The sequence below is a fragment of the Rhagoletis zephyria genome, unplaced genomic scaffold (assembly GCF_001687245.7).
Source record: "Rhagoletis zephyria isolate East Lansing unplaced genomic scaffold, Rhagoletis_zephyria_1.1 Rzeph_scaffold_00518, whole genome shotgun sequence".
Lineage (NCBI taxonomy): Eukaryota > Metazoa > Arthropoda > Insecta > Diptera > Tephritidae > Rhagoletis > Rhagoletis zephyria.
In genome coordinates, this window is record NW_016157602.1 from 84,894 (window position 1) to 101,947 (window position 17,054).

At 37.7% G+C, this 17,054-nt stretch overlaps 1 protein-coding gene across 3 annotated transcripts in view; it reads left to right on the forward strand.

Moving 5' to 3' along the window:
- Positions 1-17,054, forward strand: part of bmm (brummer) — a 111,206-nt gene that overhangs the window by 68,365 nt on the left and 25,787 nt on the right. The window contains exons 8-9 of one of the 3 annotated variants that reach the window (XM_017612254.1): positions 4,255-4,310; positions 4,364-4,643. The exons of the other annotated variants lie outside the window; for them this stretch is intronic. Coding sequence (XP_017467743.1) covers positions 4,255-4,310; positions 4,364-4,444 — 137 coding nt within the window. The 3' untranslated portion in view covers positions 4,445-4,643. Of the gene's footprint in view, positions 1-4,254; positions 4,311-4,363; positions 4,644-17,054 lie in introns of those variants that run through there. 3 annotated transcript variants of the gene reach the window in all.

Consider the following 17,054-nt stretch of genomic DNA (forward strand, 5'->3'; position numbering starts at 1 on the left):
TTTTGTGTTTCTAGTTCAGCTTTCGGCACTCGAAAATTTTACCTCAAAGGGCNGAAAGCTTATTTAAAATTTGGTGCAAACTTAAGTATAACAATAAATAGTTACAACAACGATAGATACTTATAACTAATTTTAAAATTTGAGGTACATCCAAGATCAAGACGAACACAAAAAATAAGAAAACAGAAAGATCGAGAAGAGAAGACAGTTCAATCGCAATCACATTATATTTACGGTGTTAAAATAACCGTGAATTATCTTTTTGTAGCTACGCCTTGACGAAGACAAATAGGTGTTTACCAGACTTTGATGTCTACTTGACCTAGTTAATTGTAGTTTATCATAAAGAAGTTTTATATTTTATGAGCTTGAACATAAATATACAATTTCTTGCAGCAAGGTAATTAAAAATACCACATCCAAGAATTTTAGATTTCCATAAAGATATCACATATCGTTTGAGGCCATAGACGTAACGTGTAACATTGTTAAACAAACCATCAATCTTGTGAGACGAAAAAGAATTAAGTTTGCTATATACATTCTCACAGTACATAATATGAGGCACAATAAGTTGAACAGCAAGATTTCTTCTTGTCTCAAGAGGTGTAAACGAAGCTGACATTTTTAGCCTACGCAAAACAACATATACACTGCTAACAACTTTATTAAAGCCAAAGTTTTTTTTAATCTTGTCAGTAAACATTAATAAGCTATTACCAGTAGTAAGTTTCGGAATATTCTCCAAATGTACCACACAGTTACTAATGTGTAAAACACATAGGGCTTAGCAGCATTAAGACAAAGACAATTATCATTGGCCCATTGCGAAATTGCAATATGTTAATGGGCGCGTTTATAAGACGTAGCTGTTGCCCAACCGTTGGCTATTTGTCTTAGAAACGCACAGTTGAGTAGTTCCGTTCAGCTCAACAGCTGGCAAATTTTCGCCATTTTTGCCAGCGGAAAATGTTTACGCTACCTGAACTCAACGTGTTGGGCTTAGCCTAAACAGCTGATCGAAAAGACTTACACCGCTTATATTAAATTTAACGCCGCTTCGTTAGGTGGCAGTTGCGAAGAAATTTATTATATTTTATATTACTAATGTGATAAAATAAATAGAATATTTTATAATAATACTACGTTTCTAAATATGTTTTTAAGATGTTTGCTATATAATTTTACACTGTTTAATTCATTGTAACATTGCACGATTTTTTCAACACGGCGGCAGTTCAGCGTTGAATTCTAAATACTCTCGACGCAACTATCTCTATTTGTTGCAATTTCATTTGTTTACATTTATTAGCTGTTCATTTGGCAGCATATTCATCAAGCCGTTTCTAAGACGTAATTGTTGGATTCAACAGTTGCCAGCAGTTTCGTAGCAGATGAGCTACGTCTTATGAACGCGCCCATTTTAAAACATAAGTCCTCAATGAGACAAATACAATTGAATGTCATCAGCAGGGCAACCCNTATGTTTTAAAAGCAAATTAAATAAATATGAATTATTAAACATAAATATATATGTATATACACTTTTATGAAATTTAGAACATTTTAGGTGCTGCAGATAAAGTTAAAGGCATAACATAAACGAAAATTAAAAGCATATCTTATGGCTTATAATGATTTTAAAAGCATTTTGTGGAGCATATATTTGGAATTTATTGACATATTTTAAGCGCTTAAAATAAGTTTTTATTAGCATATTTTGGGTTGCCCTGCTGATGACATTCAATTGTATTTGTCTCATTGAGGACTTATGTTTTAAAATGGGCGCGTTCATAAGACGTAGCTCATCTGCTACGAAACTGCTGGCAACTGTTGAATCCAACAATTACGTCTTAGAAACGGCTTGATGAATATGCTGCCAAATGAACAGCTAATAAATGTAAACAAATGAAATTGCAACAAATAGAGATAGTTGCGTCGAGAGTATTTAGAATTCAACGCTGAACTGCCGCCGTGTTGAAAAAATCGTGCAATGTTACAATGAATTAAACAGTGTAAAATTATATAGCAAACATCTTAAAAACATATTTAGAAACGTAGTATTATTATAAAATATTCTACGTCTTATAAACGCGCCCATTAACATATTGCAATTTCGAAATGGGCCAATGATAATTGTCTTTGTCTTAATGCTGCTAAGCCCTATGTGTTTTACACATTAGTAACTGTGTGGTACATTTGGAGAATATTCCGAAACTTACTACTGGTAATAGCTTATTAATGTTTACTGACAAGATTAAAAAAAACTTTGGCTTTAATAAAGTTGTTAGCAGTGTATATGTTGTTTTGCGTAGGCTAAAAATGTCAGCTTCGTTTACACCTCTTGAGACAAGAAGAAATCTTGCTGTTCAACTTATTGTGCCTCATATTATGTACTGTGAGAATGTATATAGCAAACTTAATTCTTTTTCGTCTCACAAGATTGATGGTTTGTTTAACAATGTTACACGTTACGTCTATGGCCTCAAACGATATGTGATATCTTTATGGAAATCTAAAATTCTTGGATGTGGTATTTTTAATTACCTTGCTGCAAGAAATTGTATATTTATGTTCAAGCTCATAAAATATAAAACTTCTTTATGATAAACTACAATTAACTAGGTCAAGTAGACATCAAAGTCTGGTAAACACCTATTTGTCTTCGTCAAGGCGTAGCTACAAAAAGATAATTCACGGTTATTTTAACACCGTAAATATAATGTGATTGCGATTGAACTGTCTTCTCTTCTCGATCTTTCTGTTTTCTTATTTTTTGTGTTCGTCTTGATCTTGGATGTACCTCAAATTTTAAAATTAGTTATAAGTATCTATCGTTGTTGTAACTATTTATTGTTATACTTAAGTTTGCACCAAATTTTAAATAAGCTTTCAATTTTGTAATTTCTATCTATTGATGTATTATAAAATAGTTAAAGTCATACTCTTAAATAAATACAAATACAAATATATCTTAATAAATACAAATACAAATATAGCACACCGAAAAAAATGGTGTATGCTTTTAACCAGACCCACCTACAGACATATATTTCGACCCGCTAATCCGAATCTGGGGTCTGTTTCACATCCTCAAAATTGGAGTAAACGGCGAAAAACCGAAAAAATTCCATTCATTCCATTGAAAAGAGGAAAACAACATAAATTTAAATATGCCCTAATTATCTCTATTTCAGTAGTAACCTCTTTTTAAATGACTAAATTTCATTAATTTGTGGGAAAATTAAAAAAAATCAAAAGAAGTTGTAATTTTTGTCAATGGAAACTTTTATTTCATGCATAATTACTTTACAGCAGTCACAAGGAGATGTCCTTTAAACTTTAAATATTTTTTAATATTTCTACGAAGATTATACCAACCTCATTTTTATTGAAAACGAAAGCGTATAATTCATATTTTACAACACAAATACATCGTTCGTAAAAATTAAGTGTTTTGGCTAAAATTCATTTTTGAGTGCACAGGGATAAAATAGAGTTATTTTCAGTGTCCCACTAGTCACATTCATTCAAATGATAGTTACATAAAACAAAGAAATCGTTTGGTATTTTTGTTAAAGCAATTCTATACATTAGTTATCGTTTATGTTAAAAAATATATTTCGCTGTTGTATAAGTTCCGACGACATAGTTAAAATTCACAATTGATGACATTCTGGAATTAAATGTCCCACTAGTCACAATGGAATGGCCCATAGTTTATAGTTTTAATAAAGCCTTCGGAATAAATGACGTAACAAAGCGTAGCAGAAAATAAAATTCCGTGTTAGATTTTTTATACATACCTCATTTGAATACATATCGTTGTTTAAAGTACAAAACTGCGTATCGTCATTCTGCAAAACCGCGTAACTGACATTTGCTGCCAAAAATTGGATTTGCTCACACAAGCTATTGGCTCAATCCTTTTCAGTTCGAACTGAAATATACTAGCTACAAATGCGATTGCTTTATTAAAAAAATAACCATTTTGAAATAACTTAACTTTAAGATTCTCCGATTTACTGGAAATAAAACTAACAATAAGTTGTTTCGTTTTTAATTTTCACGTATAATAAAAAATGACATATTCTGTAAACACGTACATTTGTTATGTATTATGCATTTGAAATATTTTAACAACCTTGTCATTGTTGAAACTATTATCGATTCGCAACTGCATTTCAAAGAAAAATACCTGATTTATAATCATGCCTTTACAACAATCAATTCAATCACTTGATATCCCTTTAGATACGCAGTGGATGAAACTTTTTATAGCGTATACGGAGTTCAGAGAATTGCCGAAGGTAATTGGTAAAATTTTGCCTATACCAGTAAGTAACGAGTTTTTTTATTTAAGTTGATGACACACCAATTTCGACGGCGAGCAACCGAAAAATCTACAGGCAACAAAGTACAGAGCCGCGAAAAGGTTCTCTAGTCGCTCGCAGGCAGCACCCGGGGCAAGATATATTGTTGGCAACGTACAAAGTAATAGGCCGGCCGGTTAGTTAGAGGCAGGAAATGAAGCTACAAGCATGCCAAAAACGCAGATCTCCGAACAGGGTATCTTCTCAAATCGCCTACGTAACCTGCAAAACGAAGCCCAAAATGCTCCCAGTAAGGGAGCTCAACATAATGCTCAGCAAGCATCTAAATTAAAAAATGCTTTTTCTAACATCGGTCGCCCCTCAGGAGCCAATGACAAACATCCGAATGTATTTCCGCCATAAAAAAGCTTCTCATAAAAATTCATTGGCCGTTCGGAGGCGGCATGACGACTTAAAAATAAAGTACGATTTATTTATTTTCTAACATTCTGCAAGTTGCTTTCAATGCAACAAATGACTTTTAATAGAAGACTGTAACAAAAATATAAACTATTTAAAAGAAAGAACTTACAACATTTACTAGATTTCACAAACAGTAAGCGACGCGTTGAGGAGTGCAATGGGGTATAGTCGTTGCGCTGGGTATGCAGTTACAGTTGCATGGCTATACTCAATCCCGACTCTTGCGTCCTCGTTCGCGCACTCTGGACAACGTGAGCAACCCATGTGCAAGATGCGGTAACCAATCCGAGTGGAGCCTTGGGTCACGGCAGAAAGAGAGGGAGCTTCGGTGGGGCCACTCTGACTTATTCGGTTTAAGGGCTCACTGAAGTCTGCAGCGTCTGTTCACCAGTAGGTGCGGCTGCAAGCGGGTGTCTGCTTGGAGCAAGCGGCTCGCTATATAAACGTGTATTTGGTTGCGAAACCACCCCCGTCCCAGCAATGGGTTGTGCGCTGGGCTTGGGACCCGCCACGTAAAAACCACTTCCAGTGAAGAAGCAAGGCAAAGCCTCGGATGAGACCCCCCCTTATGATGACGACCACGGCAAATGTTTAAAGGACTACGATTTGAGGGCATGCACCTGGAATGTCCGGACCCTTAATGGGGAAGGTGCCTCTGCCCGGCTGGTTGATGTCCTCGTAAGGACAAAAGCTGACATCACCGCCATCCAAGAAATGCGTTGGACTGGGCAAGGCAAACAATGTCTGGGGCCTTGCGACGTCTACTACAGCTGCCATGTAAAGGAGCGCAAATTCGGAGTTGGATTTGTGGTGGGAGAGAGACTCCGTCGCCGAGTACTGTCGTTCACCCCGGTGGACGAGCGTCTAGCCACAATCCGCATCAAAGCGAGATTCTTCAACATCTCGCTCATCTGCGCCCATGCCCCGACGGAAGAGAAGGATGAGGCATCCAAGGATCTCTTCTATGAGCGCTTGGAGCGCACGTACGAGCGCTGCCCCCGTCATGATATCAAAATCGTGCTTGGCGACTTCAATGCCAGGGTGGGCAAAGAAGGGATCTTTGGAACCACCGTCGGAAAATTCAGCCTCCACGACGAAACGTCCGACAACGGATTGAGGCTGATCGACTTCGCCGGGGCCCGAAACATGGTAGTATGCAGTACTAGGTTCAAGCATAAAAAGATCCATCAAGCTACCTGGCTGTCTCCGGATCGAAAAACGAGAAACCAAATCGATCATGTTGTGATAGACGGAAGGCACGCTTCCAGTGTTTTAGACGTACGCACACTCCGAGGCCCAAACATCGACTCGGACCACTATCTTGTTGCAGCCAAGATACGCCCCCGCCTCTGTGCAGCAAAAAATGTGCGCCCAAATATGCAAGGAAAGCTTAACGTCGAAAAGCTGCAATCACAACAGACAGCCAGCGCTTTCGCTACTCGACTCTCACACCTGCTCTCAGAGAGCACTCTTCAACAAACCGACATATGCGAGCAGTGGAACCACATTTCCCGCTCATTAAGTACCGCCGCCGAAGAAGTAGTCGGATTTCAGCGAGCCCGAAAGAACAACTGGTACGATGAGGAGTGTCAGGAAGCTGCAGAGAAAAAAGATGCCGCCTACAGGGCCACGCTGCGATCGGGCGCAACGCGCGCTATGTGGGACCGCTATAGGGATCTGAAGAGAGAAGCGAGACGTATTTGCCGCAACAAGAAGAGAGAGGCAGAAATACGTGAGTGCGAAGAGCTTGAAATGCTGGCCGACAGGAGGAATGCCCGAAAATTTTACCAGAGAGTTAGGCGACTTACGGAAGGTTTAAAGACCGGGGCGCACTCCTGTAAGAACAATAATGGCGACCTAGTAACTGATGTCCAGAGCGTACTTAAATTATGGAGGGAACACTTTTCCGCCCTACTAAATGGTAGCAGCACGGAAAGTTGTGGAGAAGAAGAACCCGAGCCCGCAGTCGATGATGACGGAGTCGACGTTCCACCGCCTGACTATGACGAGGTACGTATAGCAATAACGCGGCTGAAAAACAACAAAGCCGCTGGAGCTGACAGCCTGCCAGCTGAGCTATTCAAGTACGGCGGCGAGGAGTTGATAAGGTGCATGCATCAACTCTTGTGCAGAATATGGTCAGATGAACGCATGCCCGACGACTGGAATTTAAGTGTGCTCTGCCCAATCCACAAGAAAGGTGACCCCGCCATTCGCGCCAACTACCGCGGGATCAGCCTTCTAAGCATAGGTTACAAGGTCTTATCGAGCGTATTGTGTGAAAGACTGAAGCCCACCGTCAATGAACTGATTGGGCCTTATCAGTGTGGCTTTAGACCTGGCAAATCCACCATAGACCAGGTATTCACAATACGCCAAATCTTGGAAAAGACCCGCGAGAAAAGGATCGACACTCACCACCTATTTGTCGACTTTAAAGCCGCTTTTGACAGCACTAAAAGGAGTTGCCTATACGCCGCTATGTCTGAATTTGGCATCCCCTCAAAACTCATACGGCTGTGTAAAATGACGTTGAGCAATACCACCAGCTCCGTCAGAATTGGAAAAGACCTCTCCGAGCCGTTCGCCACAAAACGGGGTTTCAGACAGGGCGACTCCCTTTCATGTGACTTCTTTAATCTGATGTTGGAGAAGATAATAAGAGCTGCAGAACTGAACCGCTCAGGAACAATTTACTACAAGAGCGTGCAATTGCTGGCTTATGCCGATGACATCGACATCATCGGTAACAAAAACCGCGAAGTCTGTTCTGCCTTTTCCAAGTTGGATAGGGAAGCAAAGCGCATGGGTCTGGTGGTAAACGAGGACAAGACGAAGTATCTCCTGTCATCAAACAAACAGTCAGCACATTCGCGCCTTGGCACCCACGTCACTGTTGACAGTTACAATTTCGAGAAAGTAGAGAATTTCGTTTACTTGGGAACCAGCATTAACACCGATAATAATGTCAGCATTGAAATCCAACGTAGAATCACTCTTGCCAACAAGTGCTACTTTGGACTGAGTAGGCAATTCAGGAGTAAAGTCCTCTCTCGACGTACGAAAACCGCGCTCTATAAGTCACTCATCATGCCCGTGCTGGTATATGGCGCAGAAGCATGGACAATGACAACATCCGATGAGGCGGCTCTTGGAGTGTTTGAGAGAAAGATTTTTCGGAAGATTTACGGGCCTTTACGCGTTGGCGACGGCGCACAGTGTAAGATTTGACCCATATAGCTGCTTTTAATTCTGTAATTCGAAAACTATTGCATATAGGTTAATGAAATTCTGCACAAGGTACGTTATAAGATAGGCGAAGCTTTTTACAAAAAATTGGTAATTTATAGTTACTGTCACGCCACCCCATTATATAACTGCAATTTTTAGAAATGCAAAAACTGAAATATTTAACGAGCTACAAAGGCTAAAATGCCCAAAATTGATATTTAGAATTTCCCTATAACAAGGATTTATAAACTGACAGAAATGGACTTAAAAATATATATATTTTTTATTTAATTATGGGCGTGGAAAATATCGATAAAAAAAGTCAAGTTGGGTCAACAAAATTCCGTTAAAAGTTCAATATTTCTTACTCTATTTACAAAAATGGGATGCCATTGGAAAGGTAATGAATCTGGCTTTTTCTATTCAAAGCGAAAATATAAAAATTTGTCGCGGTCGAGATAAAATGCAAATGAATTACCCGAAGAAAATGAAATTCCCAGTAGGCCAGAAAAAAGAAAATTTCATCAAAACCTGCACTTTCCAGCAGCTAAAATTATGTTGTTTAAAATCTAAGAGGAGTGGCAAATAAACTGAGATACAAACTTTATCGAATAGTGGCGGATAACGAGTTTGCGGGCCTAATGAAATTAATAAATTGCTAAAAATTAATTTAAGTTAACATCGTTTTACTTTAACATGAAATACTCAGTCCTAGTTTACTAAAATCCCAAAAATTTATATTTATTAAAAAGAACATACCCAAGCAAATAAGACCAAAATCGTATTTTAGTAATTGTTGCATAAATCACATAACACCGACAAAATAAACATTGAGATTCAGTTTGAAATATACAAGTTTAAATATTATTGCGCTCGGTAATTTTCCAAATCAAACCCCGTCCCGCCATACACTTAGATTTAAATTTTTTAGTTGTTATTGTTTCGTCTTTATCAGGCATTTCTTGACGTTTTTTTTTAAATATGGTGACATATAATTATGGAATTAATCTTTTCTAGAATATGGAATTTATACACTGTGCGGCGAGTACCGCAGACGATGGAACGATGAGCTGTATGAGCTTTACAACGATATGGACATAGTACAGCGAATTAAAATACATAGGCTCCGCTGGACACCGACGCTCCAGCTCTGAAAGTATTCAACTCGGAACCCGCTGGTGGTAGCAGAGGAAGAGGGAGGCCCCCACTGCGATGGAAAGATCAGGTGGAGAAGGACTTGGCTTCACTTGGCGTTTCCAATTGGCGTCAGTTGGCACAGAGGAGAAACGACTGGCGTACTTTGCTGAACTCGGCCAAAATCGCTTAGGCGGTTACAGCGCCAAAAAAAGAAGAAAGAAGCGACGCGTTGGAATAGCTATTTACATATATTCATGTCTATCCATGATAATTGGCTAAAAATCAAAGAGATATTAACAGAAAAGTCTGATATTGACAAAATAGCCAATATAAATTTCAGCATTTTTTAGAGAATTAGGGAAAATGTGTTAGTGCTTTTAAATTATTTCAAACAAATTGCAATGCACTCAATATATTACACTTAACTACGTTTATCCCTCAATGACACGTGTTCGCAAAATATGTGAAATAGATGGGCGAGATTTAATTTCATTAATAAATTTGAAACATAATATCCAACATGAAATTGAAAACAAAGTGGTGGGAAAATCACAGCTACATATGATTTTCCAAATCTCTTGCCGAAAATACATTGTGGAAAAACGTAATCGTTTGGCGCCCAAAATTGTAGATGATATATTATTCCTAAATTCGGTTTACAAAAATAAACAAAAGGTATCCCTTACATAATTGCTAGCCCCTTAACCCTACAAGGCGGGTAGCGGTTATTTGTCAAGTTAACTATATGGGCACACTCACTAGTGCTGGTATTTGACAATTCGTTATCTTTGTTCTGGCCGGTGGGAAAAATTAACTAGTCTCCCCACCTTCTAACTTGTCGGTGTGAAGCTCTCTACCACCTGGTTACCTCAACCGTCTTTAGATGTTTCTCCAGGGTTATAATGGGGTTACTGTTATTAAAGTTATTGTGTTTAGGCGCGACTACTTACACCGAGCACTTAAATGCATGCTATAATTTGATGGCAATTCAAAGTATGCTCGGACTGTTCTGATGCATTCTCCGGACAATGCTTCCGGAGTTTTTTGTGGATTCTGCATGGCTGACAACCATACAGAGGTGGTAATAGATGATTACCATTGGCCACAGTGCGCACCCACTACTTTTTGGTCCAATAAAGATTTATTAAATCACTACGTTGGCAGGACTACTCAACAAATTTAACAATGCGCTATCATCATTTTAACTAGTACTTATAAAAATGTATACATTCATGTAGCGGTAGCCGCCACTATAAATTTGGTAATTATCACTCATTTTTATATACTATCTAGAAAGCATTGTACTGGTTCACTGTGACAAATGGAGTGGAAATTGTGAAGATAATGCAGGCAACAGACGGCCTATTGAGTAAAACCAATAACAACGACGCACAGCGTCACGGGTAGCTACTGTTTGTATGTAATACGACGCAGCGATTTCTCAATTTCACGCTTTAATTTTGTATGGTTGCCCATACGCAGGGAATGAAAAGTACTGCGCGGATTTTAAAAAGTAGGAAATAATCGCAGAGGTTTCAAAATTTGCGTACAGTTTCAAATGTTTTACTAATTTCTCTTTTGTTAAATGGTGAAATTAGCCTCATAATGTTGAAAATTCTGGACTCATATTGTACTTTGGCACCACGTTGCAAATCAGATACAAATATAGCAATATCTGTTGGATATACTTATCAATTTCAATGTACTTGTAATATTTATACTTTTCTAGTTATGGTTCGATCTACACAAAGAAGCTTTTATTGAACTATCAGTAGTCTTTCAATTGGAGAAAATAATTTTTCATTAAGATGTAAATTTCCATTCAATAAAGAACTGTTCCTGTTTTTATATAAAGTCCACTGCGTATCACCTCTTGCAATAGGTTATGGGCCGTTGCTTGATGGATTTTATTAAAGGATCTTTCGCTAAACTAAATGCAGACAATTACCATCTTTGGAAATATAAACTGGAATTGATCTTGCGGAAAGAAGGTACCTGGAAATGTGTTGCAGAGCCGTTGCCGAAGGAGCCGGATGCAGCTTGGAAGCAGCTTGATGATGAGGCGTCTGTCACCATAGGTGTGGCATCAGGCCACCAGAAAAAGCCAATTTTTCCAAAACAAAAGTGCCAAGTTTTTATTATCATGTTTAATAATTTTTTGATTCAGTAAAAAGTGTATATACATATCCATTTCCTCACGTTTTTATTAATAAATTAATTTCAATACATTTATAACAACGCAAAACATATTTAATTTACCTATTCCTCACATTTTATTCAGTAAATAAATTCCATCTTAATGTAGAATATTAGTGTATAGTGTATACATACATACATATGTACCTATGCATTCGGTGTGCTTAAATTAAAAAAGCATCACTAAATACCGCACCAAGCATTGAATTCCAATTATTTTGGCTTTTTGGTTTCCCAAAAGCCCTAAATTTAGTGCAAAATGCACGACCTTGGCAACAGTGAGCTGAGCACATCAATGCTCAAACAGTGATGCCAGACCAAGTATTGAGTAAATGCGCTATGTATATTTTTCTTTTAAAGCAAAAGTTCTAATTGGCGAGGGTATTGATTTTTGGTTCTTACATAGAACACTGATAAGATTCACAAACTTATCTTAGGACTTAATTAAAATAATCAACATTATTTGTAGACGAATATATTTGTGTTCGTATGAAATAGTAGCTTATGTAGGGAGGCTGGCTTTAGTAAAATGTACCATTTCCTATATTCTTTAAACCACAAGGAATTTTTTTATGAAACTTTATACGAATATTGACTTGCTAGCATCGCCATTAACATTACCGTCTTTTACGTTTATTTTCCAAGAGTTCTTCAACGACTCGGCGCCAGTGAGTCTTTCGCAATCGTATGCTGCGAATGGTTCATTATACTAAAGCCAGTCTTCCGACATAAGCTACTATTCTATACGAACACAGATATGTATACTTCCTAATAGGCTTGTAAAATGCCCAATACCCAAATCCCTCGCATGAGTTATTATCGGTTAAAAATTGGGTACGCTCAAATCTGGCATCGCTGCAGCAAGTACAGCGCCAGTGAAACAGTGTTGATATTTTAAGTACAATTGTACTTTTTTCAGTACAATTAATTTTAAAATGTACAAAAGTACAATTTGCCGATTTTAAGTACAATTTCAACATCAAAAATACTTTTTGTACCAAACGGTCAAATCTCTTCTAGCACTTTGATTCTTCATCCGTTTACATTTAAGTAAATGGATATACCTATATTTCATATTTGCTACAAAACGAAATTATGAATTGTATTTTTGAATGTAAACGTGATTGTGAACAGTAATATTAGTGATGTGCGATATGGTGATTGCGATTTCTTATCACCGGCGGGTGAAATATCCCTCATCGCTATTTATTTTGAAAAAAATCTTTGGAAATGCAAATTTACCTAATGGCGATCTTGCAGAAATAGAAGTAATTGAGCAATTCGGGGGTTGAAAGTAAAAAAATTTATGTAAATTCCATGCGTTGAAATTATAAATTTCCCTTGAGGATTTCCATTTTACCGATAGCGATCTCATTTTATGTTCATTAATATGAACTGACCTATATAGTGTATTAATGTTTTATCATCATTGTCTTCATCTTTGACAAAATTACACGGTCACCCGGTATTTATTTTATTTTTTTAAATAATTTTAATTATTTTTTTTTTATAAAATTGTAGCTCATTATCAAACAAAAACCATGTAAATAAATCGAAACTTGAAAGAATGAAAAAATCAACAAAGTTTCATCAAATTTTCACAGTTTTTGTTCAGAATTTGTAGACATGTTTTGGGTTTACAATTTTGTAGCCCATTCATTCTAGTATAATAAGTGCAAGTTTGAAGTGTTTAGAAAATACCATTGATTTTTTGAATTTTTCTGTTTGCGGTGTAACGCACATTCTTCCATATAACGAACGTTCGCATTTTATATTAAATGGATGAAATCGCGTGTAGCGTCGTTGTTTTTTATTCCAATATTTTAAATTAAGCTTTATTTTATAGTTTTTCTTAGACAATGATAAATGATGTACACAAATTTCAGTATGGAAAAAAAGTGCAACACCTTCAACGAAAAAAGTTCTCAAAAATCTACGCGAATTGAATGTACTATCTCGATCATTTAAACATCTCGGACTCGCCCACCACTAAAAATGATTATTTAAATCTAAAGTATATATTAAATGATATTTAATATTTGCTTTAGAGATGATATTTCGACAAATTTGTTTAAACAAATATGTTAAGCGCATATGCAGAATGTGGAAGCGAGATTGTTCTGCTTGCGTGTCTATGTTTATCTCATTTATCAGTTTAAGCACATACGATTAAATGTAAAAAAAATATTTTTAATTGCGGATCCGAAAGAAATATTTATTAGTTGCATTGAGTTACGCAAAAATAGTGCCGAAAATCAATCGATTGTGCTGAAGGTGCCGGCTGCTTCCGAAAGGGCCGAAAATGGCACAATGCACACTCATTTTCCATCACTGTCACACATACAATCTCACTATTCTGTTGACTTCATTTTCCCCTTCCGACAACTTTTTGCTTCCGCGCTTGCCCAGCACCGCTGTGCAAAGCTTTGCACGCGCAGTCGCCCGCGACTCATATGTGCTGATTTTGGCATCCCTATCCTTGCCAGTTTATTTTGCACACAAGTTTCGCAAATTTTCTGTATTCCGCAATTTACTAATTTGAGATCGCTTTCCATGTCTTTGTTCTGCATAAGCTTAATTGCGTTGACATCACGATGACCAAATACCTTGTGCCAGTAATGTTGACAATTCTGCAGCCTACAACTTTTGATCTGCATAGCCGCTTCTCCATCATGCTGCTTCAACCGAAAAGTCCATCACAAACATCAGCTGTAGCAACTTCTTTACCATTTTTGGTCTGAATACTACATGATGACTCCTTAAATAGTACCACTAAACCCTTTTTCAAAAATCTGCTGGCTGACAAAAGTTTTCCCTGGAATGAAGAAATGTAAAGTACATCTTCCACCTTCACTGTACTTTTCTCGCCTTTTCTATTTAAAACTGTAATTGTACAAATACCTTTTCCGCTAGAAGTGACCTTTTGACCTTTCGCCACAGTGACTTTTTCACGCACTGACATGTCAAGAGTTTTGAAATCGTCCTTCGTTGAACTAATATGACATGTTGCTCCAGAATCGATAACCCACGATTTCAGATCATTCGAAAAAGGAAAACAATAGTCGCCTTTGACCTGATCATCATTTTTAACCTCGTTAACACTGTTACCATCCTTCGCTTTCTTGAATTTCCAGCAGTGCTTCTTCAAGTGTCCTTAAGCCTTACAGAAATGGCACCGCTTCACAAATTTTGCTACGTTATTTTCGTCCTTGCTAGTTTTCAACGCCGTATCCACTGTGGTCTCTTTCCGCGCACATTCTTCAACCAGACTTGCCTCTACAACTTTTAAGGTAAGATCCGCCATTTTGCTTGCTTCCAGGGCTGTACCAACGTGTCAAACGATGTCGGTAAGCTACTTAAAAGCATAGCAACCAACCATCGCTCTGAAAAATTCTCTCCAAATGCTTCCAATTTTTCAAACAAGATCTTCATTTCCATTATGTGCTCACTGATATTCATTCCGTCTATAAATCTCATTCCGCAGATTCTTCTCATTATCCTCACACTACTCCCCAGAGTGTCCTTTTCATGTTGATTACGCAAAATTTCCCATGCTTCACTCGCCCTTTTAGCCTTTTTAATTAGCATAAGCTGGTTGTCCTCTACACTAAATACACTCGGAGGTTTGCCATTGCCTGCCGAGGGACGACCGCTGTTAAGAAAAAACTTTTTTTCTATATTTTTTGCGATGTTCCTTTGACCAGGGTTTGAACCCAGGTGCTGTGGAGTGGAAGCGCGCACTGCTTACCACTACACCACAGCGGCCGACATTCTAATGTACGTAAGATAGATATTAAAGAAAATTCAAAAGATCTCTTTGGCCAAATTCTCAAAATCTAGATTTACGTCAGTTAAAGCCGTTCGAAACAGTTCTTTTAAATGTTGGTTAGTCAATAGGTACATACGTTCGTTTAAAATGTCCAACAGCGAAATTCCGTCGAAATGTCATCTGTTCTCTCACAAGAGAAAATATCCAAAATAGTACGCGAACAGAAAATATACAGAAACTTGCAAGCAACAGCTAATAAAAATTTTGTTTACATTCAAAGGTATAAAATTGAAAACGTAAGAAAACAAATCCCGAAGTCTTATCCTGACACAGTTCACTAACTAAACGAATAATTACTTACTTCTTACAAGTTTAACTAGTCGCATTTTACTATTTTAACTTCCAAACCATCAAATTCAATTTAGGGATTTGCGTAAATTCTAACGAGCTGTTTTTGATCTGCTGTTTTCTTATTGGCAAATTGCTGTTGGCAGAAATTTTTCCAGCAGAAACTAGCAGCTTTCCCTCAAAATTAAATGTCATTTTGCTCTCTCAATTTCCCCTACTTTGCAAGTTTTTCGCGTACGCGAACACAAAAAGCTGATAGTTTTTATAACTTTCAATAATTATCAGGTACGCGAATGCAACTAAGAGCCAATTTACACGATGACTTTTCACCCTGGGTGAAAGTCATGCGTGTCGAGGTTGTAGGCAAGAAGTGTAGCGAAGTCAGCGGGGTAGGCAAGCACGCACGGTGAGCGAAATCGAGGGGTTTTTTGACTTTTCGCTTTTATCGAGTTCACTTTTTCGTATTTTTGCTTTGAGTTCGCGATTCGCTCCGCTTTAAAAATGAGAACGAAAGAGTTGACCAAAGAAAATTTTACGCTTAAATGTCAAAAATATGCAAGAAACGCCGCAAAGAAAAAGTCATCGTGTAGATGCACGAGGATTTTCGAAGACTTTTTTAAAAGGGAACGTGCCAAAAACGCAGGGTGAAAAGTCGTCGTGTAAATTGGCTCTAATTGTGAACGGTATTTTGACTTTATGAATTTCATTGTAGAATACAAAGACTCACAATTATACGTTGTACCAAAAATTGAAAATAACGGCACGCAGATGTTTTCAACAGCGGATATTTTAAATGTGGTACTTGTTGCCGGAATTCAAGCAAAGGCAAAACGTTGTGTTGCATTTCCAGTGCCTTATCTTCTTTTAATTCCAAAAACTCCAATCCTCCCTTGCTTTTCTTAAAAAGGATATTATAAATTCATCCTCAATTATGTTAAGTAAAAACGGGTTTATGAAGTATGCAAACGTGCATTTTAAATCTTTTTTCAAATCAAAATCAGAAAGCCAATTTTCAATATCCAATTGCGGGTAATGTTTCGATAGTGTCAGCTATTGGTACTAACAATTTTATAATATTTTATTATTTTTATATTTTTCTGGAATCATGAGAAAGTTGGTGTACCACCATAACCAATGTCAATGACACGTTAAAAAATTTTATTCAACTTGTTCTACATTTTTCTAACATAGAATAAAAAGAAATAATGGTATATAACAAATGAAACCACTTCCAGTGAAGAAGCAAGGCAAAGCCTCGGATGAGACCCCCCCTTATGATGACGACCACGGCAAACGTTTAAAGGACTTCGATTTGAGGGCATGCTCCTGGAATGTCCGGACCCTTAATGGGGAAGGTGCCTCTGCCCGGCTGGTTGATGTCCTCGTAAGGACAAAAGCTGACATCACCGCCATCCAAGAAATGCGTTGTACGGGGCAAGGCAAACAATGTCTGGGGCCTTGCGACATCTACTACAGCTGCCATGTAAAGGAGCGCAAATTCGGAGTTGGATTTGTGGTGGGAGAGAGACTCCGTCGCCGAGTACTGTCGTTCACCCCGGTGGACGAGCGTCTAGCCA